This window comes from Orbicella faveolata, unplaced genomic scaffold (assembly GCF_042242905.1).
Source record: "Orbicella faveolata isolate gen_17 unplaced genomic scaffold, um_ofav_v1 contig_36, whole genome shotgun sequence".
Lineage (NCBI taxonomy): Eukaryota > Metazoa > Cnidaria > Anthozoa > Scleractinia > Merulinidae > Orbicella > Orbicella faveolata.
In genome coordinates this window covers 13,319,059-13,343,882 of record NW_028301565.1, presented here as the reverse complement: position 1 = coordinate 13,343,882, position 24,824 = coordinate 13,319,059, and the positions used below count along the sequence as shown (strand labels likewise).

At 41.0% G+C, this 24,824-nt stretch overlaps 1 protein-coding gene across 1 annotated transcript in view; it reads left to right on the top strand.

The window, feature by feature from the left end:
- LOC110064191 (uncharacterized) overlaps positions 1-23,305 on the top strand; it is a 29,082-nt gene extending 5,777 nt beyond the window's left edge. Inside the window, exons 6-18 of the mRNA XM_089274556.1 lie at positions 675-955; positions 1,841-1,892; positions 3,013-3,560; positions 3,794-4,090; positions 4,551-4,847; positions 6,064-6,295; positions 7,369-7,574; positions 10,026-10,210; positions 10,882-11,253; positions 11,937-12,148; positions 12,621-12,661; positions 22,148-22,244; positions 22,940-23,305. Of these exons, the coding sequence (XP_089130682.1) occupies positions 675-955; positions 1,841-1,892; positions 3,013-3,560; positions 3,794-4,090; positions 4,551-4,847; positions 6,064-6,295; positions 7,369-7,574; positions 10,026-10,210; positions 10,882-11,253; positions 11,937-12,148; positions 12,621-12,661; positions 22,148-22,244; positions 22,940-23,111 (2,992 nt within the window). The 3' untranslated portion in view covers positions 23,112-23,305. The remainder of the gene's footprint in view (positions 1-674; positions 956-1,840; positions 1,893-3,012; positions 3,561-3,793; positions 4,091-4,550; positions 4,848-6,063; positions 6,296-7,368; positions 7,575-10,025; positions 10,211-10,881; positions 11,254-11,936; positions 12,149-12,620; positions 12,662-22,147; positions 22,245-22,939) is intronic.
- The last annotated feature ends 1,519 nt before the right edge of the window (positions 23,306-24,824 follow it).

The following is a 24,824-nucleotide window of genomic DNA, read 5'->3' as shown; positions in this document are numbered from 1 at the left end:
GTAGCCATGGTAATGGTGCTACTCATATTTTTCGAGGTATTGGCGTACCGACGTACGTACGTAAGTACATACGTACGGACAGTCACGTGACAACCAAAATTTTTAGATCGATGGGTTACCAAATTTTCTAAGGTATGGGGCTCCGCTCAAGTGCTTTGGCGCACGGGAGCTCCGCTATAAGAACTTATCAGTCTAAATTTTCCTCTGTCGTAATCATTCTTGTTTATTTCTGGTTTAATTTTACTTTTTCGGTCTTTTCCTTACCTCACAAACGTTCTATTCTGTGCGCTCGTCTCCGGATCGAACCCGAGCCAGGGACACTGCGTTTTGTTTTTGGGCAAGATACTTTACTCTCACAGTGCCTTTTTCTACCCAGGTGTATAAATGGGTACCAGCGAACTTAATGCTAGGGGTAACCTTGCGATGGAGTAGCATTGGGGTAGAAATAGCCTTAGTCGCTTCATGCTACGGAAACCGGAATAAGCTCCGGCCTTATGGGCCACTTGCAGGCTTCTATGCAGACTTTACCTACCTACCTACCTACCTACCTACCTACCTACCTACCTACCTACCTACCTACCTACCCACCTACCCACCTACCTACCTTCGAATTCCTACCTACTTAGAAAAGATGATTCAAATAGATAATTCCGCATTATTATTTTGTAATTCAGAAACAATAGATGGGCTTCCTGTCCTGACGGGTATTTTCTCCAAGGAATTTATCGCTCAAACGAGACTTGGCTTTACAATATCGAAAAAGCATTGTGTTGCAGACCCAGAAACTTCAAAAACATGACCAAGGATTGTTACGATGAAGATGTAAGGAAATCACTAAATAAGAAAGGCTGGAGCAAGTGTCGAGACTGGCACTATATGATGGGCGTGTACAAAGGAGACTGTGACAAGCTGAACTGTATTGACATGATTAAATGCTGCAAGATGACCCCTCCAGGTGCGCACTCTCAGGGTCTCTTAAGCCGCCGGGCTGCCCTGGGGAAGACTTCCATATGAAAAGGTCGAGAATGCTCGTCAGAAAATTTGAACCAAACCCCTAAGGGAGACCAATCCAGGCGTGGCTCGAGCTTAACTTGACCTCTAAAATGTACCATTTAAAACGGAAAAGACTCGATTACAGGCCGCTGTTCAGGAAAGGAGCCCGTTCTAGAAAACTGTACCAAAGAGACCGGCGGAAATCGAGCTTAAAAGCGGAAACAAGAGTGTTTTTTTACCATTTTTTCTTCCAGTGCACCCTAGCTCACAGATACTTTGTTAGTTAAAAATAGTGGTATTTCGTCACGAACATCTTAACATCCTTGATTTTTACCCCTAAGCGAGATGACGAGCGTCCCCGACCTTTTCATATGGGAGTCCCCCCCGGCCGGGCTGACATCTGCAAGCTTGCAAACAAGCTCTCTTGGCAGTTCTTATAGTTGCCTGAAAAATTTCATTTTCCAAATCACAAAAACTGTGAATATTTGAAATTATTAATTTAAATTTCTAACGCATCGCGACTTGGAGACGTACCCCAATAGCTGCATTTAAATGTCTTTTTGAAGGTCAATTAATTTTGTTTGTGTGCAGATTATTTTTTCTTTCAACAGTTAGATAGCAAACATGAAAAAAAACAATAATACATTTGCTGCTTTTTCGTACTCTTGGTTTACAAGTTTTTTGTTTCTGATCGGTAATGATACTCCAGCAGCAGGCTGATCGAAGTCTATCAAATTGAGCAGCTAATTTAATACCAAAAAATCGTCAGCAATCCAATAGCCTTAAAAATATAGAAGAAACCTACACTACAGGATGGAAGCTAAAACTAAAGCTCTTTTGTTTTCAGATAAGGTAGTTCTAAGCTACTGGTTGCTGAATGGCCATGACGAAGATATAAGGTTGGTCACTTACTATTTAGCGCCTAAACCTTAGAGACGTTAAGTATAATAATTATATAGCGACTGAAATTCCATGCAGCCTATGTGCACCCTTTGTATAAAACGAGCGTCTTCAATCGCGAATTGCTCCAAAGTAATCACTCTAGCCAATCACAAAGGACGCAACCAATCCAATGAACCAATCAAAACGCTAAGCAACTGACGTGTTAGCCTGCGAATACAGCCGCCTCTCATTCGCTCCCGCTACTACGTACGAAACGCGAAGAGAGATGAAGCGAAGCGCGTAAAAAACGTGTGCAAGGGAGTCACGATTGGTTTTGGTTATAGGTCTGATAAGATAGATGATAAAGTGGCGCTAGTTTTTTTAAAGCCAATTTGCAATTGCTTGGCGTGGTAATGCCAAACGTATTGTATTTTACTGAAAGCAAATCCAAATTGCTTTCGACACTCAAGTGAAAACAACTGCAATGATTGGTTTTTATCGAAAACGTAAAGAGGCCCAGTAATCAAATGGTTAGTGAGATTATGCTGTGTTTTCGGGCAAGATATTCTCTCAATGTCCCTCCCCACACAGACGAATAACACGGTGATGGGCACCAAAGAATACTCAGACAATCCACAGTGCGCTAATTACTGACAGATAGACTACTATAGACTGAGACCCAGTAGCCGCAAACATTGTGCTGTCTTCTAGATGCTTCACTGCTTGAGAAAGAGGGATCTGATTTGGATCCGCCGATTTCTACGATTGTAGCAAACTTTGTATTTTTAAAGAGAGTAATCATTAATTCTCCTTGAATTCCATTTCGTATGATTAACAATTATTCCAGTAGCGCGCGCTGGATATGAGATGATAGATTGCCGACGAGGCGGGTAGCCCCGAGTTGGCTATAATCATCTCTTAAATAAAAATAAAAAACGCCCCAAAAAATCACGCACTTGCTTACCATATTTGTAGAGCGTGGTATAATGGCTCATAACCCATGATGGCTAAGCCAATGAAAACTCTCGAATTGCATTATCCAATGATCCAGTTTTTAATAAATAGGGGCATTCATCGTTTATTCCTTATTACTATGGTCAAGTTTTAGTGTGAATCATAATTTTTTTCCTTTTTTAGTTTAATTGGATCTCCGTCCTTCACTGAGGGAAGGTGTCACGGCAGTGAGGCCCTCTTCTTGAACCAATCGCATTCCTACGCCCTTGCACCAATCATCACACTCAACGACAGAAGTTTCACCATTGCCTGTTGGATCAAACAAACGAAGTGGGTCTCCGATGGGTTTGGAGCGATATATGGAGACTGGTATAATCCACGGCAGTTTCTGCTAAGCACGAAAAACCAGAAGATTGTATTTCAGCGTTACCAATACGAAAATGATGAATGGGAATTGTGGTCCATAGAGAGTGCCAATGTTACTTTGGACACGTGGACCCACGTGGTTGTTACTTGGGACCACGTGACTGGGTTCGTGTTAATCTACGCTGACGGTAAAGTGAAAGGAGCAAGATTGTATCCCCGTAGCTCTACGTTTGTTCAACCCACAGGTTGGCGTTACCAGATTGGTAAGGATGGTCACTGGAACGGTCATCAGTTCCATGGTTCAGTGATGGATCTTTATGTTTTTGGTACAGCCCTCTCGCGGGATCAAATCAATAAACTAAGAGGTGAGCCTTACGGATTCTAACGATAAATAATTAAGATCCGAATTATCGCAGCAGAGTGGGTCATTTTCAAATTTTAAGTCAACTTTGGAACCAAAGTTAGTCGAGTTTGTCGGTTCTTCCTTTGCCCCACATCTGCCTTCTTTCAACCACCCTTACTGTACTAAATTAATTTTCATCTCAACTTTGGGATTGCCATGATCAGTTGCACAGTATTCTTCTGAAACTCCTTTAAGGCGTTCCTGTTATTGTCAACACGACCGAGATCGTATCAGGGGGAACCGTTGTTGTGGCGTGGGAACCACTCTTTGAAGGAAGCTGTCCAGTTGTCAACTACACTGTGAACTACAGAAAAGTGATGTCACCAGTGCAGAAAAGCAAATGGCGCTCTGTTACAGTAAACAGAAATGCGACCAGTTTTACACTTCAGCTGAAGTGTAAGAATGAGTATGATATAACAGTTACCTCAATGTGTGAATACTGGCAGAGTGCTTTGAATGATATCAAGATATGGAATTTCAAAACAGAAGGAGGTAAGCATTCCTTATGTGACTTAAGGACTGTGAACTTCATTAAAAGCTAAAGGCAACGATATAGGATGTTCTCTAAGTCAAAGTGTGCGTTGTTTAGACATTGTATATAGATGGTGAAACTGATAATTTGGCTTCTGTGGTTTTTATGAAGTTTTACTCTAACACAGGGATGTTTTTTGTTTTGATATTATTGATTGACACGATTGAATAAGCTACATATATACCCATTTAAAATTAGGACCATACTCATCGGCCACCCATAATTTAAAGACACTTTACATTTCAAAAAGGCCAACACGGAAAAAAAAGTCAAGGGTTCGGTGTCAAGTGATGTCGGGAATTGAGGGGTTGGGCAGATTTGGCTGTAGTACGTTCATAGCTATACATGCCATTTCTGAAAAAACTCTTCTTACCGACCATATATATTCCGTCGTTTCAAATCTTTCATTTTCTACCGCAGATGTTCCATCACCTCCTGTTACAAACATCAAGGAAACAAAATCATTGGCATGTGATGTCAACGTGATATGGAGCCCTCCTGCTGACCATGGGTGTCCGCTGACCATGTACTCGATATACCATCAACAGATTCAGACACCAGAAATAGGCTGGCACCAAACTAACGTCACTAACGTTATGGCGACGAACTTTACTGTAACATTAGAATGCGGAAGGCAGTACTCAATCGAAATGTCGGCCTGGAATGAGCTGGGAGAAAGCGACAGATCGAGAACATGGATAATAAAAACAATGTCAGGTACGTTTACTGACTAATTACAGTCGAACCTCCACTAACGGCCACCTCTCTACATCGGCCACTTTTTTTGTCTAGGCGGACTGTCCATGTATTCATTCTTATTTTGATCTCTCTACAACGGCCACCTCTCCGCAACGGCAACGGCCACAAAATTGTGACCCAACTGCCAAAGTAACCTCTCGACAGCAGCCAGTTAATCAACAACGAAGGAACGGTGCATACAAAACCCTCTTTTCAAATCATAACGAAAATTGACCCATACCACGCGTCGTTGGACTCTGTTTCTGCTTGGTTTCTGTTTTATCGATATATTTTGATTGTGTTACTTATTTACACGCTACAATAAGTATTTTTTTAAAGATAAAAACTGGTTGCATCCCCTAAAAGATACAACCTACCTCCCCATAAAGGCCAGTTCTCAACGGCCACTTTCCACTGTAGTTGTGGAGAGGTTCGACTGTATACAATACCAGATATGGGAAGGCAGCAGAGGGGTGAAGGGAAACGGATGATACAAATCCAAGAAAGCTTCCGGCTAGCATGAAGAAGGCGCCGTTTTGGATTTGATCGCCAACAAGAACCTGGATTTAAGGTGGCGAGTGGTTATGGGATGGCTAACGTCAATGTTATCAAAATCAGGTGGCGTTTGCATAGACAACCCGGTGAAAGAGGCGGAAAAAAAATAAAGGGATTCCACTATCTGTAGAGGTCATATGGTAAAGTCTGCATACGAGCCAAGAGGCCCATCAGCTCTCTAGCATGAAACGACTAAGAATAATTCTACTCCCACCTGGATGAGATGCTAGTTCAGCTCAGGGTTACCTCCAGCATTAAGTTTGCCGGTACCCTTTTATACACCTGGGTGGGTGAGAGGCACTTTGAGAGTAAAGTGTTTTGCCCGATAACGCAACGCAGTGTCGGCCCGGCTAGGGCTCGATCCGGAGACGAGCGTACTAGCTATGAGACCACCGCTCCTCCCACTCGTTTTCAATTAAATATGTAATAAATAAATTACAATATCCAGAGAAGAAGCTACATCATCCTTGGCTAGTTTCACGCGTATCCTCTAGGTAGATAGGGGTCGTATGCTCCAATATGAATACAGAAACGGATGAATAACACTGTTTGCCGTAGTTTACGAAATAGCAGGGACGTTTAAGTTGTTCAGATATCTATTCACAGCAGGTTTTTATTTCTTTTCCTAACTTGTTTGCAGGTTCTGATAGAAACGATGATACCCCGTCCTCACCTTCCGTCTTAACCCAAGCAGAAAAAAACTTAACGAACTCTCCAGCCTATCAGGATGGAAAAGGTCTTTCGTCTCCTCAGTTATATGGCTTAGTGGTTGGACTTGGCTTACTTCTAATCATTATTTGTATGGTAGCATTCTCCCTCCGACAGAAAGCGAGGAAAAACAAGCAACGTGTTCGAAATTTACAACCCCGAAGGTAATTTGATACCATCTTTAAAATCTTTACTATATTTACTGATGACGCAGAGCAAATTGTCTCTTTGAGTATCTAAGTAGTTTCACAATTTTGCAGTTTAACACAGATAAAACGCACATAGATAACACACATATATGTAAAACGTCAACGCATGCAGATGATCACAGGGATGGCGGAGCGTCTATTTTTGAATTGTGGGAGCTTACAAGCGAACGCCAGAGGCGCTCTAACTTGCTGGGGGTCTGGAGATATTTGTAAAATTATTCTATGTAGTTTTTGCTTGAAATTAGGGGGCTAAAGCCCCCCAGTCCCCCTGGCTCCGCCGTCCCTGGATCATCTACTGCAATTGGTCGGGCATTGATGGCGTGCTGAAAAGTGAAACGCCACATATGCTAAACTATGCTATGTTTAAAGTACTGACTCCTAGCGGTGTGTTGTACTGAAAATTCGTTCTTCGATATTCTACGTGTAACCCAGAGGAGATTCATGTAAAAGAAAAGGGCATCCTTGAACGAATTTTGAAAAATACCCAATAGCTTTGGAACCATTTTAGATGCGTGACTCTAGTATAAACACCCTTAAGGTCGGCACACACGAGGGGACCAGTCCCTGCAACTAGTCCCTGAAACTAGTCCCCTGAAGAGTTTACACGAAGGGACTGGTCGCAAGGACTTGTCCCACGTACAGTTCACACGAAGCGTTTTGAGGAACAAGTCGCAGGGACCAGTTTGAATTCGTGGGACTAGTCGTAGGGACCAAATTTTAGTACTTGCGACTAGATTTTGTGGTAAAAATGGCTAGTTCACACGATGGGACTTGTCCCCGCGACTACTTGCAGGGACTAGTCGGAGGGACTAGTCTTCTTGTGTGTACCGACCTTAAGAGGTACCAATTCTTTCTTAATGATAAGTGATGGTGAAAGTTTACATGGCATATCAAAGACCAAGATAGGGCGAGAGCTCTTTTCATTTTCCCCCCGGCTTTTTAAATGCTGGAGGTTTTGTCAAAAGGCAGTCAAAAGTAAGGTCAAAAGGCAGTCAGGCATTGAGACAAGTGATCGCTCTTTAATTCAGATCCAAGTCCTCCATTATCCCTCTTTGGCGCTGGGAAGTTCTACCCGAGCAGGTTGTCTTCGAGGAAGAGATTGGTCGTGGGGCATTTGGTAAAGTGTTTAAAGGCACGTTCAAAGAATCCCCTGGAATTGAAGTGTTTTACAAACCCAGACCACAGACTGTCGACTTCAAAGAGGGCCGAACAGTAGCTATTAAAGTGTTATCGGGTAAGTGATTCTCGGCTCACTTCTGAGTCAGTCTAAAAAGAATGACTAATTCAAAAATGTTGATAAAACATAAACTGAATAACCTGAAGCAAATTGGGAGTCAGAATTTAGGAATGTTGGATTATATTTGAAAGTGTTTTAAATGAGCGTTCTAGCACACAGAGGACATGTGGAAGACAATGATTGACTGATTGACTGACCGACTGAGTGACTGACTGACAAACAGATTTATTGCTTGACTGATTGACTGGCTGACTGGCTGACTGGCTGACTGGCTGACTGGCTGACTGGCTGACTGGCTGACTGGCTGACTGGCTGACTGGCTGACTGGCTGACTGGCTGACTGGCTGACTGGCTGACTGGCTGACTGGCTGACTGGCTGACTGGCTGACTGGCTGACTGGCTGACTGGCTGACTGGCTGACTGGCTGACTGGCTGACTGGCTGACTGGCTGACTGGCTGACTGGCTGACTGGCTGACTGGCTGACTGGCTGACTGGCTGACTGGCTGACTGGCTGACTGGCTGACTGGCTGACTGGCTGACTGGCTGACTGGCTGACTGGCTGACTGGCTGACTGGCTGACTGGCTGACTGGCTGACTGGCTGACTGGCTGACTGGCTGACTGGCTGACTGGCTGACTGGCTGACTGGCTGACTGGCTGACTGGCTGACTGGCTGACTGGCTGACTGGCTGACTGGCTGACTGGCTGACTGGCTGACTGGCTGACTGGCTGACTGGCTGACTGGCTGACTGGCTGACTGGCTGACTGGCTGACTGGCTGACTGGCTGACTGGCTGACTGGCTGACTGGCTGACTGGCTGACTGGCTGACTGGCTGACTGGCTGACTGGCTGACTGGCTGACTGGCTGACTGGCTGACTGGCTGACTGGCTGACTGGCTGACTGGCTGACTGGCTGACTGGCTGACTGATTGACTGGCTGACTGACTGACTGACTGATTGACCGACTGACTGACTGGCTGACTGACTGACTGATTGACTGATTTACTGATTGACTGATTAATAGTAATAGTAATAGTATATCTTTATTGCTCCTTACTCTCCAAAGGGAGGTATTGGTCTAGTTACAATAAAGGTTTCAACGTTAACTAATATCGTACCTGTAATATCGCGGTACCACTACCATTTAAAGATCAACAATCAGCCAACTCAGTAAAAAGAGAAATGCAAAATCTGAGCGCAAAAATTGGAGGACAAATAAAGTCTGTCTTTCAGTCAGAAAAGATCAGTCAAGTCCTCGCCCCGAAAGAGAAGAAGCCGCCGATTGTCAACAATCAGTGCGTGGTCTACAAATTTCAATGTGATCTGTGCGACACAGATTATGTCGGGTACACAACCCGACACTTGCACCAACGCATTGGCGAGCATAAACATTCTGCAATTGGAAGACACTTGGAAGAACATGGCCTATCGAAGTCTGATTTGAAGGACAAACAATTCTCGATTTTGAGGAAATGTAGAACGAATTTTGATTGCTTAATATTCGAGATGTTGTTTATTAAGGAGCTAAAACCTGGGCTAAATACCCAGAAGGACTCCGTTCGTGCTAAACTGTTTATGTGACACTGCGTGCAAATATTTCTCGCATTTAATAGTGTTTTATTTAAGTCTCTAAGGATTTGTTTTGTACATTTATATTCAAATAACGTTTTCTTATTCATTTTGACTTGAAAATGACGTTGAGTAAACGTTTTAGAGTTTTTTACAGTTTTTAGAGTTTTTTTAACCGTGATGTTTTTAGCTTTTGTCTTATCGCAATGTTTTATAGGTAAATTATTGACAAAGCCTATTCTTTTACGTAAAATAATATTTACCATATCGGTATACAATAAATTGGGAAACTCATAGTGCTAATTAATTTTTGTAAATTGAGAATCTCTTTTCTTTTTTGAAACATTAAATGGATATATTTACCTATTATTTTAGATGTAACCGTGTTTTCTGCTCTAAGTAAATACTTCGTCTTCTCGTTATCACTTAAACTGGGGTAATGGGTGTCAGCGTTTGAAATATGTGAGTGCAGCTCACGCCTTAAAGTGGTATTTCTATGCTCGGGATTTCTATGCGTGATAGTTGACGAGGGCGCAGCCCAAGTCAACTATCACGCGATAGAAATCGCGAGCTGATAATCTAATTGCAACACGATTTTTAACCAATCAACACGCGTATTTTCTTAGGACTGTTTTCTAAATGTATAATATAGAGTAGACTGGCACCAGCTATCCACGGGCTAGGCCAATAGAAACAATGTTTTTATTTTTATTTTAATGTAAATTGACAAACTAAAAAAAAAAGTAAAGAACAAGCAAGTAAACTAGATTTTAAAAACTGTATTGTGTATCCCCTATGCCAACTTTATTTCCGCAATATAAGTACTTTACATTGATCTTGTGTAACGGATGCCAGATATACTATTACAATTTGTCTTTAGACACTACAGACGAGGAAGCCAGGAGCCAGTTTCTTGAGGAAATTGAAATCATGAAAGCGATCGGTTCGCACAAGAATATTGTCAGCATGCTGGGTTGTTGGGTTCACTCCGATCCCATCTTTCTAATGTTAGAGTATGTTCCATATGGAGACCTACAACACTGGCTCAGAAACAAGAGAATACAGGTAGATTTTACACTTATTAGAACTTTATGTGAAGGGACCATGCTCAGACAAAGACGTAATTTAGTTTCAACGAGCCTTGGACAAAGGAAAACTGAGAGTCCCCAACGGAATTCGAACCCATGTGGACCTTCCACACTCTAGTCGATGCGCGGGCATTGAGATCGACTCTCTACCCCCGGGTGACATGGCAGTTTGCGCGGTAAATGTTCGGTTAATACAGGAGATATATCTTAAATCATCAGTAAATGCATCTATTATTACACATCACGTTCTGAAGCCCTTTAGCTTGATTTTCTCTCATTGAAAAAAGCGGCTTCCTTACAGTTCTAACAAATGCCTTGTCTTATAATAAGCGTCTATTCCCACGACCAATATTAAAATTACCAGCAGATTATGATCATAGTCTCTTGATTACTCCCACGGCTGGAAATTTAAAGTTTTGTTTATGGGGCTCAGGGAGCTGAAATTATTTGAGTTACTGATACTGTGAAGAAATAAGCCACCTCTTTCTATTATTGCTTCCCCTTGAGCTTATAAAATGGGGACGCTAAAATAAATCATAGCGGAACACATACGTTGCGCTCTTCCAGTCATTCAAAAGCTAAACATACATGTAATTTCTCATGAAATGCAGCAGCGAGCATCTCTCTATTTGTTTTGCTCTCCCGTAGAAAAGTTATCAAAAGAATTACTACAAAGAACGAAATCGCTTGATTCTAGATGCTAATGATCTGCACTTTAGCATAGATGATAAATCAAAAGCACTGTTGGTGGGAGATAAGGAAGAGAGAAAAGAATTAATGAACTGCGGAAAACTACCCGTGGATGGTACGGACAACAAAAGGTTACACTCTACATGTTCGAGGCTTAGCGATGAGACAGTTACCCAGGAAAACGCGGTAGAGCAACCCAAACCAGACGTGGAAGGAAGTAAGAAGTTCTCTCAAGTCCCACAAAATACTGACTATGACAATGTGCAACAGGACGAAGACTTTGTTGCGAAGGACCTTCTTTGTTTTGCGTGGCAAATAGCACGCGGAATGGTAGGTACTGAATAAATTCTATTGACAAACAAGACGAAGACAAAGGGTTACTATGTAAACAATTTTGAATTGGCTGTTAAAGCCACCATCATTAAAGTACCTTCAACAAACAAGCTCTTCTCTCTGTAACCCCGGTTCTCCCCTTTCTCTCTAGCCAGCTTGGTAGTAAAGCAAACAGCTAAGGAAAACAAGATTCTTAAGACCCTTATATTTTTTCTACCTCTGATCATCCTTATCAATAAACCTTTCTAATATTTCATATGAGGTTCCATACAATTAGACCGTAATTACTTACTTTTTACAGTCAAACCAAGCGAAGCGTTCCCCTCAAGATTACATTAATGAATTGATTATTTGAATATTGAACCAGTTAGCCGTATTCTTGAAATGACTTTATACTGGGTTCAATATTCAAATAAACTTTATTAGAATGGGTTTCTCCCGGGCTAGATGGTTTGACACTTAAATAAAGTTTTGGTGTTAAATAATCAATTCATTATTACATTCTTGAAGCGACTCGTGGGTTCACTATTCAAATAATCAATCTATTAATGTAATCTCAAGGGGTACGCCTCACTTGGTTTGACTGTAATCCTACGCGCGCAAGCGGCCTGTATGTTTAACAAGAACTGATCTCACTGCATACTTCTCTCTGTCTCCTTCCTTTATACAAACTGGTGTAGGATTTCTTATCAAGCAACGGGTTTGTGCATCGTGATTTGGCGGCTCGTAATGTTCTTCTTGGCGAAGACAAAGTTGTAAAAGTCTCAGATTTTGGATTGATGCGACAAACCCAAGAAAGTGTTTACAAACTAAAGAAAGGGAAAAAGATGCCGGTCAAATGGACGGCGCCTGAAGCACTGTACAACAGTGAATACACCACCAAAAGCGATATGTAAGTTTGATTAGCTACGTGGTGCAAGGTCACTCTCTTTTCCTTTTCAATTTTTAGCCACTGAGTGGACTACATAGCTGAGTTCTCGCGTCCTGTTACCTTCCTTTAAGAGAACTAATTTCGAAAATTATTAATTAATGAAATGCTTAAATTATAAATTAAGAAGTGCTGCTTGGCTTCCCTCTCTCCCTCCTGCTCCTTCCATATCCCGTTCTCAACGAAAACCACTGTTAAATGCCTCGGACAGACTAATGGCGCTCTCAAGAATTGGCATGGAATACGAGTAACTACCCGGCCGCAATTATTGTCCAAGGGAATGAAAAGTATAAGTCTGAGTTAGTTTTTAACTTCAGGACAAAGGCGTTTTTGCATTTGTTTTACTGATGCAGTCGAAATGTTGCGATGTACCTCGATCAGTAATGACTGTATATTGATGATAAAATCTATTCAGCTTTTTTACCTTTTTTCCCAGGTGGTCTTTTGGAATTCTTCTATGGGAACTCTGCACAATGGGTAAGGACACGTTTTTTTTCTACTGAATAATATTCTAGCAGTTTGGTATTCCCGCACTGATACGAACTAGATGTTATATATCAAACACGAACGACCATGTTTGACCACATTTTCAAACACTTTAAAGAGAGTTAAAAATGAGACGCTTATACGGAGTATTTTCAACGAACTTCGAGCTGTCTGGAAATGTGATCAAACACTTCTAAACTAAACCAAAGATTAAACTGCGAAATTAAATCGCAAAAAAATCTTTGCTAGTTAAGATCAGATATTAAACATCATTAGGGTTTATGGTTTCTTTTGTTAAAACTTAATGAATTGTCAGGTAATGAGTGAGAGAAATATATTTGGCCTGTTTCATTCACTCAAAATGTCATTGAATACTGACTCCTTTCTGTGAGAGCCTTTTTTTATAACAACGTAAAGACCGAGATTAACCCAGATTTTAAAAACGTACTAAGAACACCCGCAGGCTAAGAGTCGCTACAAAAAGTTTATTATGAAAGAACAGTATGCACTCTGCCAGTAAAATGCAAAACGTTTCGTAAATAGCTGCCAATTTAAAATTCTTTTGTATGCATAATTCAATTATCCTAAGGGCTAAGAGTACCATCTTTAAAAAGTTAGGTAAGCATTGGTTGGGATTCCTGCACCTAAGACCCGACTGCGGCGAATCTCTAAATCCGCAAGAACTAACGAGAGAAAAGAAAGTTGATAGGGGCGAGAAAATCTCACCTAAGCACTGTCCAAATCGATAGACTTCCACAAGTAAAATACACGTGTGTAGATTTAGGGAAGGGCTAAAAGTAGCATCTTTAAAAAGTTAGGTAAGCCGTGGCTGGGATCCCTGCACCTAAAACGTAAGTTTGGCGCATCTCTAAACGCGCAAGAACTTACAAGAGAAAAGAAAGTTGATATGGGTGAGAATCTCTCACCCAAGCACTGTCCAAATCGATAGACTTCCACAAGTGAAATACACGTGTGTAGATTTGGAGAGGGCTAAAAGTAGCATCTTTAAAAAGTTAGGTAAGCATTGGTTGGGATTCCCGCGCCTAAAACGCGAGTGTGGCGCATCTCTAAACGCGCGAGAACTTACAAGAGAAAAGAAAGTTGATATGCGCGAGAATCTCTCACCCAAGCACTGTCCAAATCGTTAGACTTCAATAAGTGAAATACAAGTGTGTAGATTTGGAGGAGGGCTAAAAGTAGCATCTTTAAAAAGTTAGGTAAGCACTGGTTGGGATCCCTGCACCTAACGTGAGTTTGGCGCATCTCTAAACGCGCGAGAACGTACGAGAGAAAAGAAAGTTCACATGGCCGATAATCTCTCACCCAAGCACTGTCCAAATCGATAGTTCTGCACAAGTGAAATACATTTGTGTAGATTTGGGGGAGGGCTAAAAGCAGCATCTTTAAAAAGTTAGGTAAGCATTGGTGTGGACTCCCGCTCCTAAAACGCGAGTGTGGCACATCTCTAAACGTGCGAGAACTTACGAGAGAAAAGAAAGTTGATATGGGCGAGAATGTTCAACCCAAACACTGCGCAAATTGATAGTTTTCTACAAGTGAAATACAGGTGAGTAGATCTGGGGGAGGGCTAAAAGTACCATCTTTAAAAAGTTAGGTAAGCATTTGTTGGGATTCCTGCACTTAAAACGCGAGTGTGGCGCATTTCTAAACGCAGGAGAGCTTACGAGAGAAAAGAAAGTTGGTATGGGCGAGAATCTCTCACCAAAGCACAGTCCAAATCGATAGACTTCTACAAGTTAAATACAGGTGTGCAGATTAGGGGAGGGCTAAAAGTAGCATCTTTAAAAAGTTAGGTAAGCATTGGTTTGGATCCCTGCACCTAAAACGTGAGTGTAGCGCATCTTTAAACGCGCAAGAACTGATGAAAAAAAAGAAAGTTGATAGGGGCGAGAATTTCTCACCCAAGCACCGTCGAACTCGATAGACTTCCACAAGTGAAATACACGTGTGTAGATTTGGGAGAGAGCTAAAAGTAGCATCTTTAGAAAGTTAGTTTAGCATTGGTTGGGTCCCTGCAGTTAAAACGCGAGTGTGGCGCATCTCTAAACGCTTAAGAACTTACGAGAGAAAAGAAAGTTTATATACGCGAGAATGTCCAACCCAATTACTGTACAAATCGATAGTTTTCCACAAGTGAAATATACGTGTGTAGATTTGGGGGACAGCTAAAAGTAGCATCTTTAAAAAGGTAGGTAACGATTGGTTGGCATCCCTGCACTTAAAACGCGAGTGTGGCGCATCTCGAAATGCGCGAGAACTTACGAGAGTGAAGGAACTTGATATGGGCGAAAATCTCTCACCCCATGTGGGAACGCAAATGACTTCTACTGTAAGTATCTGTTCTCGGTGCTTTTTTGTTTTTTTTTTTTAATTCTGTGAGAATAGGGCTGTATTCCTCTAGGGCTGTGGCTGTAATCTGTTAAAACACTGAGTCCCTATAAATCGTTTTGAAATTCTTCGTTCAAACCCCATGGGTAACCCCAAAACTTGCAGAAATGAAACGAGATAGAGACTATCACCTTAGAAAGGCAAGCGCCAACAATAATATTTATAATTGGAGCATGTACAGAAAAGTGCGGAATTACACCAATCACGAGGAAAAAAAACCTGAAATCGAAGTACTTCTGTCAAATGATCGAAGACGCGAAGGGTGATGGTAGCGAAATGTGGCGAGCGATAAAACAAGTGCTCCCTGATGCGAAAAAATCTTCAGTGTTTTCCATCTTCGAGAAAGGAAAGTGGCACACTGAAAACTTATCTATCGCCAATATCATGAACCACTGCTTCGTATCTGCTGGTAAAGTGTTGGCGAAACCATTTTGAAATATCCCGACTATTCCTATTACCAGCACTCCACCTTGTGAATTCCATCTAAACAGTGTCATTGTGAACTTTGTACAAAATGCCCTTAGATCTCTAAAAACGAATAAAGCTGTTGGCCTCGACAAACTAAGTGCTTGCCTATTAAAGGATGCCTCCGATGTCATCGCACCAGTTCTAACTGAACTAATAAATAAATCTTTGGCGGATGGAGAATTTCTTAAAGTATGGAAATCAGCTTAAGTCTCTGCTTTATTCAAAGGTGGAGATAAATCACAGAAGGATAACTACCGACCGATATCAATCTTACCTACCATGAGCAAGATTATAGAGAGATCAGCGCATGTTCAGCTTTGTACCTACTTAGAACAGAACGAACTGTTATTACAATCACAGTTTGGTTCTGCCGCCCTAATTGAATTCACAGATCAAATCCTAGAGAGCATGGACAAGGGGTGCGTAACGGGAGCAGTGTTTTTGGATTTACGTAAGGCTTTTGATACTGTTGATCACTTGATCCTTGTTAATAAGCTCAAGAGTCTAGGAGTGGCTGGAAAAAGCTTGACGTGGTTCCGCTCATATCTCTCTGGTCGATTCCAACAAACAATTTGTAATGATGCATTCTCCTCCCCTCCCCCCCCCCCCCCCCAGCTAAAATCACAATGGAGGTACCTCAGGGCAGCATTCTTGGGCCACTACTTTTCTTAGTGTACATGAACGGTGTTCAATCTGTATTACAACACTCAAAGATGACTATGTTCGCTGATGATATGGCGTTTTATTGCCATGAGAGCTGCCCAAATGACTTGCAATCAAAACTGAATGCGGACTTGGCAGCGATTACATCCTGGCTGATTGACAACAAGTTGACATTAAATGTTGCAAAGTCGACGTTCATGATCATTGGTTAGCAACTCCAAACTAAGTCACTTTAACGATATAGATCTTATGGCTAATAACAGTCAACTGGAGAAAGTAACAAAATGCAAGTACCTTGGTGTAACTATAAACCAGCACCTAACCTGGCATGATCATATTGATCAAATTCAAAGAAAAGTCTTGAAAAGACTGGGGGTTTTACGGAGAATAAAACATCTGCTTCCTGCCTATGCCAGGAAACTTTATGTCACGACAGTGGTCATCCCAATACTTGAATATGCCAGTATTGTTTGGGGCGATAAGAACAACAAAGTCCTAATGGATTCAATCCAAGTTCTCCAAAGTAGAGCTGCTAAATTGGTCCTGGATAGGTCGCCGTATTCGTCTTCATCCGAAGCACTTTCAGATCTAAACTGGATGAACCTGTCTGCCAGAAGGCAAATGCAACGTTGCATCCCTATTTGTAATTTAGGTCAATGACAACAGTAGAAATAACGTCATTGTAAGAGGACAAGACTATCATAGCTATAACACCCGCTCTAAGGAAATCATTCGAACTACAAAATCTGTTACCAACTGGGGACTTCTTAGATCCTTTAACAGTGTTTTGCCTGACTGGAATGACCTGTTGCCAACAACAAAAAAATTATCTTTAAGAGACTTTAAGAATGTCCTGCGCAAAACATTAATGTAAATATTAGGTGTATATAAGCTAGATAGTTGTATTAACCGTAAATGACTAATTGTATTTTTATATTTTACAACGAGTTTCAACGTTTCAACTTTATATATCTTTAGTTATATATATATTTTTTTAGCTTTTAGAGGTTTTTAATCAACGCTGTAATAATTTTGGTTTACTTTAATTTTTTTGATTGCCATCATTTTTATTTCAGGATCTCCCTGAAAACCACATTAGTGAGTGGAGCCTCCTGTATAAAGATTATCATCATCATTATTATTATTATTATTATAATTATTATTATTATATTTACTTAGCTCTAGTTTTTGTCACAATAAACACTCCTTTTTCATTTTATATTTATTATTATTATTATTATTATTATTATTATTAGGCAGTCGGAGCATTTGATCCTGTAAACTGCTCCCTGTCTGTCGTTAGGTTCGTCTCTGTCTTACACCCCTACAACATTCGTGTAGCCCACAAACCTACAACTACGTTAGGACACTTACTGACCAACGTGAAAGACAGAGACGAACCTAACGACAGACAGGAGGCTTCCTACATTGGTGAGACTGGCAGAAACCTTAACACGAGACTGACTGAACACAAACGAGCCATGAGAAATGGTGATGCCAACAATCACATTGCTGTACATCATCAACTGACAAACCACAGCATTGACTGGGACTCTGCTCAGTGCTTAACCCACAGTACAAACTATTTTCAACGACTGACTCTGGAAAGCTGGTACACTAACCTAGAACAACCGCCTCTTAACAGATGTCAACAACTACCGGCGCCTACAAACGACTTATCCATGGCAGAAACGAAACCGACAAACGGACTTCTAACAGACCGACTTAACAATACACGGACCAAAAACCGACCTATTTGACTAACAATAGACGGATCGAAACCCACCAATGACTGATGACAAACTTTGCACGAGTCTTTCAGCCAATACCATCATGGCTAAACTGACCAATAACGTTCAACGGACCAGACTTATAACATCATCGACTGACAAACACTATTCACTTGACTCTGAAGCTGACTTCCGCTCAGGTTGTCGAAACGTCAGTCACCAACAACAGTTCTTTTCAGAACTACACTCACCCGGACGATCACACTATACGAACTACTGATACTCCTGGGTTCAAACCATTTACTGTATTATTATTATTATTATTATTATTATTATTTTATTATTATTATTATTATTATTATTATTATTATTATAAGTCCTTAAAGTCTTGCCGCTTTTAGCTTATGGTGCCGAGTTCAATCCGTGAGCCTAGGGCAGTCATAAGTCTGCTGGATTACTTGATGGATAGAGTCCTCCTAAGTATGTGAGCAGTTCCAAGGAGGACGGTCTTCTGTAGCACTGTTATTCTAATATTGCCTGAGATCTTGCCGATGTAGTTTCCTCTTCCCTTCTTGACAAGCCCGAAAGCTCCAATGATCACTAGGACAGTTGTTGTTTTCATTCCCTACGATTTCCCGATTTCAATCTCAAGATCTTTGTACTTTGTGAGTTTTTCCATTGTTTTCAAGGTGTTCGTTTCTGTGGGGATGGACATATTATTATTATTATCATTATTATTATTATTATTATTATTATTATTATTATTATTATTACCATTACCATTACCATTACTATTACTATTACTATTACTAGTACTATTATTATTATTATTATTATTATTATTATTATTATTATAGTTCAAATTTATGTTGCTGGCACATGGGTGGGCACTTTATATGTAGACCGTGATGTAAGATACCTTAAACTATTTTTACTATTCAGGATGCACTGCTACGTTAGTCTGCTTTATAAATATTTAACTGCTCTGGTCGACTTTTTAATTTCAATATGATTAAACGTTCTTTTTATGCGTTCCTGTTAAAAATGATGCAAAGTTGTCAATTGTGGTAATTTCAATTTGCAAGGAAAGTTCCTGTTAGTACCTTCTTGTTAGTTGATGAAAATCTTGCGGGGTTTGTTTTACCAGGGCGCTTCATGACGCCTCCTGGAATAAGCTATACCTTCCCTAGTTGAATCGTCATCAGTTTATCCTACGTTATTCAGGTTATTGCTTGGAAAAATAATTATACTTTTGAACTTTAGTTCCTCTATTTTTAGGGGATGGGGGGTAGGCTCACTTCTTTCGGAGGTCGTTACTTATTGAGTTTTACGATTCGTTGCGTGTACGAGCCATTGGCCAAACGATTGGCCAAGCCATTGGTAGCCGTGCATGGTCACCTAAAGCACTGACAATCTATCTTAGCTCCATGTACTAAGTTTCTCCTCGCGCTTTTTTTTTTTTTTGCCCTCGGCTGTGTAATTGTGCGATATTTTCTACACAATAACTTCAATTGTCAAGCATGATATTACTGCACGTGGCTCCACTGCCAACGATATACTCAGACAAGTATTCCAGGTCATCTGGGGTTTTATTCCTTAAGATCTGTTTTAGATTGATTAATCAAACGCTCTTTTACGCTTGGACAAGCATCTCGCAAGCTCAGAGTTTATTGTGATGGCTTTCATTGGGTAAACAAGACATTTACGTCTGCTCGCCGCGCTCAACATCCATTCGTAGGCACTTCGGTATCTTTAAGTTCAGGTCGTAGATCTGAACTTGGTTCAGGAGGAGAAGCAGAGGCAGGTTCATGTTGTGTAATTCGTTCATCATTGCGGGATTACTTGATTTATCGGCATTCCCCGATTTTGTCCGCTCACGTGTGGTTAGACGTGATCCGATATATAATGACCTTGTTTTGTTCCAGATTATTGGTGTCGGTGGAGTCCGCCATCATTTGAAAGCATCGGTAATGACTCGAACGCACTATTTACTTTTAAAGCACTGTTAATATCGTGACTTCATTTTAAAGCTTGTCTCATATTCCATCGGCCCTTTCTGGTCTATTTTTCATTTAATATCATCGGCATGTCACTGAAACAGATTATGACGGCTTCCCTGGCCGCAAGACGAAGAACCCTAATGAGAGTATGTAAGGAATGCTAGGGAAATTTCCTACCATTTCTCCGCGGTACTTACAGAAGAAGCCCCGTGCGTCCCGTCATGGTGAGCTCATTTGAGAGTATCAATTCTTTTGAATTACCGTGTCAGTTGAATGGCAGCCATTTATGAAAAGGGTCTATACAGTCTACTAAGCTACTAAGTAAATGCTTTTAGGGACATATTTGAATATACAACATAACCCGGATAAATGAGCTTGTCTTGCCCACGTTCATCATAGACCATCTTCGGTTATATAGTTACTGGTCGTCTGCATTTTTGCATTCAGGACTACCAGAAGTTATAGCAAAACTACTGAGAACTTTAACGACTGGAGATGGTAACTGAAGAACACAAACATTTTCCGCTGGTATTTTAGCGTCACATTAATTCCTCGCTGCATTTTCTGTGTTAGTTGTCGGACGACCTTATTGCAAAGTCGTGATTGGCCGTTTCTTTCTATTTATACTTTACGCCAGTTTCATTCGATCTCTCTCGCTTGCGACCCAACACTTATTGTCCTTCGAGCTGGTCACGTTCTGAATCAGTGACACGAGTAAAGCGCGTCGATGGTGGTGATGACTGATGATTTTTCCAAGTGTGACCCTATTTTTTCCAAGTTTGTCCGCCTTTTTTCCAAGTTTGACCCATTTTTCCAAGTGTGATCTTTTTTCCAAGTGTGACCTTTTTCCAAGTGTGATCCTTTTTTCCCAAGTTTGACCTATTTTCCAAGTTTGAATCTTTTTTCCAAGTTTGACCTATTTTTCCAAGTTTCAATCTTTTTTCCAAGTTTGACCCATTTTTCCAAGTGTGATCCACTTGGAAAAAGAAGTTGGGTATACCCTTAGGAATGGCAAATTATCTTGTACCCGCTGTAGGTGAGATATTTAAGGATGCTTAACTTTAAAGAATGTGGGCTATGATCCCAAAGATAACGGCCTCCATAGTTTACATTCTGGTGGGGTAACCTCTGTTGTTAGAACGACTTCTCGCATAACGTTTCTGAAAGGTTGTTAAAGTTTCACGGACGCTGGAAAAGTGACGAGGACCAGAACCAGAGTGTAGCCGATTACGAGTAACAAAATATATAGGAAATTTAGCTCATAGTGCGTTATGTTATGCTCTTAAAATTTATCTGAAAAAAAGAAAGGAAATAAAGGTGTTAGGGTCCGCATGTGATCCACCCATGCTTCGTTGCACCTGTTTTTGAGGATATTTAAGTGGTAAATAATTTACGTTCGTTTGAACGTGTAATATTTCAGGCTCAGGTTGGCTGAAAAAAACTAAGAACATTTACCTCCAGTCCGAAAATTCTTCGTTCTTACAAAAGAGTACATAGACATTCTCTGTCCATGTTGGTATTTACAGCAGTTTGCAAACAAAGGAGCATAAACATGCAAACTCGTGTGGTTTCTTTCGCATGTTTAGCTAGGTACCATATAATATATGCTGATCTTTACACTTGGGGGTCGCTTTTCGTGCAGGTCCACATGACTTACTTTTTGTTTCGAGGTAAATCTATTTGTCTCGGTAAACAGTCACCATTGAAATCAGTCAAAATTTATCACATTAAAGTCAACTTTCCTGCTCTTATTATCAGCCTGGTTGTCTTTTGCATTACAAGTCCAAGACAGTCTAAATTTGCTATACCTACAATGTTTATTGCATATCCAGGGGAGGCCCCCATAGATAAAGGGCGGGTGTGCTCTTCGTATCTTTAAGGGGTTAAAAAAGCGGTTTTGATACCTCTCAGGGTATTCAGCCTCAAACGTTCCACAGCACGAGCTTTTGCGGTACCTTTCATCCAGGGTTTTGAGCCTAACACAAATATGTCAGGACATAATGTGTTGTTTCAGAATTGGTAACTCTTAGGGCTGAAAAAAAATTTCAAGCCACGCCCACAAAACAGGATTTGGTACCTCTGAGGGGCTCTTTTCAAGATTTTCGGCGAACACCCCCGTCCTTTTTACATGGGAGTTCCTCTCCCGGGTAGACTAGGGTTGCAAACATCTACATGCATAGTCAAACTTGTAACTGTTGTTGTTCTAGGAGGAAATCCTTATCCTGGAATAAACAACAAGGAGCTGTACAATCTTCTCAAAACAGGATATCGCATGGAAAAACCAGACACATGCTCTGATGAACTGTAAGTAAAACTATTTGTTTAACGAACTCGCTCTTATGTTGAAAGATCCTCGCAAACGAGGAAACACTTTGACCAAAATATTTTTCAGAAGCATTGATTTCCTGTTTCCCAGCTTCTGTTTAAACACAGTTTTTGTTTCTGAAATTTCTCAATTAAACAAACCTTCAACTTACTTCCGTTCCTGGTTCGCACGTCGAGGCCAAGGAAAGATTTTAGATAACTGCGGGGTAGCGGAGGGGAGTATTGCATAAATCATAGCACATTTCCTTTCGGATCAAAACACACTCAAGAAATATAAAAGTCTGCTGTTACCTAAAATTTGCTGTGGCGTACATCAGGTACCAAAGTTGCTCACTCCGGCCGGCGGGTTGTATCTTCAGCCAGTGTAGTGTTTACTGATGAACTGGCTGGTTCTACAAGTTAATTAAAAATTGCCCGATTCGTTGATATAGATGCGTCGAAACGTCTCTTCATTATCCCTCCATATATTACCTCAAGTAAATGAGAACATCTTTCTAGGCCTGCTCTTAGGCAAATAATGACCATCGAGATAGTCTGTGTCTAAAAACTGTGATCCACCAATCATGCATGGTCACTATTTTGCGAGAGCCGGGTCCAAGAGAAAGCACGCGCATAGAAAATGTCAGGAACGGCTTAATTAAGAACGTATTATAGTCTAACCGTTCCTTTTCCAGTTATCAGCTGGTGCAAAGTTGTTGGAAGGAGAAGCCCAGCGAAAGACCGACGTTTGAAAGTGCGACGAAATCACTGGAAAAAATGATGCAGGAGGACACTCCATATCTGGACTTTGAATCGCTTGATGAGTCCAAGGCATATTACCGTAGCGAGAAGCTTTCTGACGACTAATGATAACACCCGGCTGATCAACAAAAATCGAACAAACAGTTGTCTAGCGCGGAAACAATTTTACCAGGATATTTAACACCTTACCAGGGAAGTCAATAGTTTTGAAAATCCAACCACACATGCCGTAGTTTATGGATAATGGTGTGTCTGGTGCACACAGACTATCAATAAAACTTTAGTCAAAGAGGGTGACACTTAATAGCTTTAAAATTAATATAGCTGTTACCCTCTATGAAATAGCTTAGTATAAAAACATTTATAATTTAAAAATTCAAAACAAAAATAACCTGGTTGAGAAGTCAGGGGGGAGCACTAAAAGTACCAGTTGATGGCGAATTGCGGTTTCCAACACCCGACCAAACAACCAGTTATCGGAACGACGTTGCTAAGCAACTAACTGTCCACGTAAAGATGAAGTGACAGCCTTGGAGTGTAACATTCTAAATTGCAAGCATTATTCCTTGATAGGATAGTAAATATTGGAAACTTAACGAGTGCTTCGACTTAGGTTCGCCAAAAACGGTACTTATTTCTGCACCTGTTAGCAACGAAAAGAAGGGAAGACAAATGAACAAGGTAAATGGGGGGGGGGGGGGGGAGGCCTAAATGGCCTACGGGGACTCAGAGTAGTGGCATGCAGAACGCTTCATCTTTCGCGACATTTATTCGAGTTCGAGGATAAAGTCAAACTTAAAATGATGCTTTCGCTCAATATATGATCTCTAATAACATGTTCCGTGTTTCTGTCGAGTTATAGAAACTTTTTTCACCTCTTACGGGTGAAAAATATTTCAAGCCACGCGCACAAAACAGGGTATTTGTACCCCTTATGCTGTGTTTAGACTTGAACGGTTTACCGAGGTATCAGAGTTTACTTACCTAAGTAAACATTTTCCGTGTGTAAACGCCAACTGATACTTTGGTAAATGCCGCAAAGGACGAAAGAAATTTAACCGAGGTAAAAGTTGTAATTACCCTGTGATCAGGCATGGTTACAGTTGGTAACCAAGGTCAAGATGACAGATATATCCGCTTGTGGCGGCCTAATATTTCATTTCCCGCGGTGAGCAGATTGTGCGACAAAACGTTTCTTTTCCAGTTTTGACAATCTTGGCAAATAACATGGAAAAATTGGATCGATCTTCCTACGGCGAACAATCCGTCGCGTAAAAGAAAGCATTGTATTTTTCTTTCTCGGTATTATTTACAACTTTCTCTAGACAAACTTTGATCCTCTGTTGTGTAATTATTCTCGATGTATTTTGCCACCTGGGAGGATGCTGCTGCATACACAACGTATCCACGTTTCTACACATATAACAATGCTTACTCTGGGTATGATCAAGCAACTGAATTTTCGCCGCAATATTATGGAATGAGGTCCTCGCCTATGAAAATGATGGCACCTCAATTTGCTCCTGTTCCACTGCGGTGGGATCCTCGTGCAAGTTCGATTTCATGACGTTGTTAATGCAGCGCGCAAGAATGTTGAAAGATTAACTTGAGTTATTTGAGCCGGTATAAACACTGAACGAATGTACCAAGGTTAAGTAACTTGACCTTAGTAACTGTTTACCTTGGTAAAAGCTCAAATGTAAACACAGCATTAGGTTTTTTTTTTCAAATTTTCGACGAGCTCCCTCGTCCTTTTTATATGGAAGCCCACCCGGGGCGGAATCATGCAATCGTGCGGTCTCACAGACCTGCGTAAAG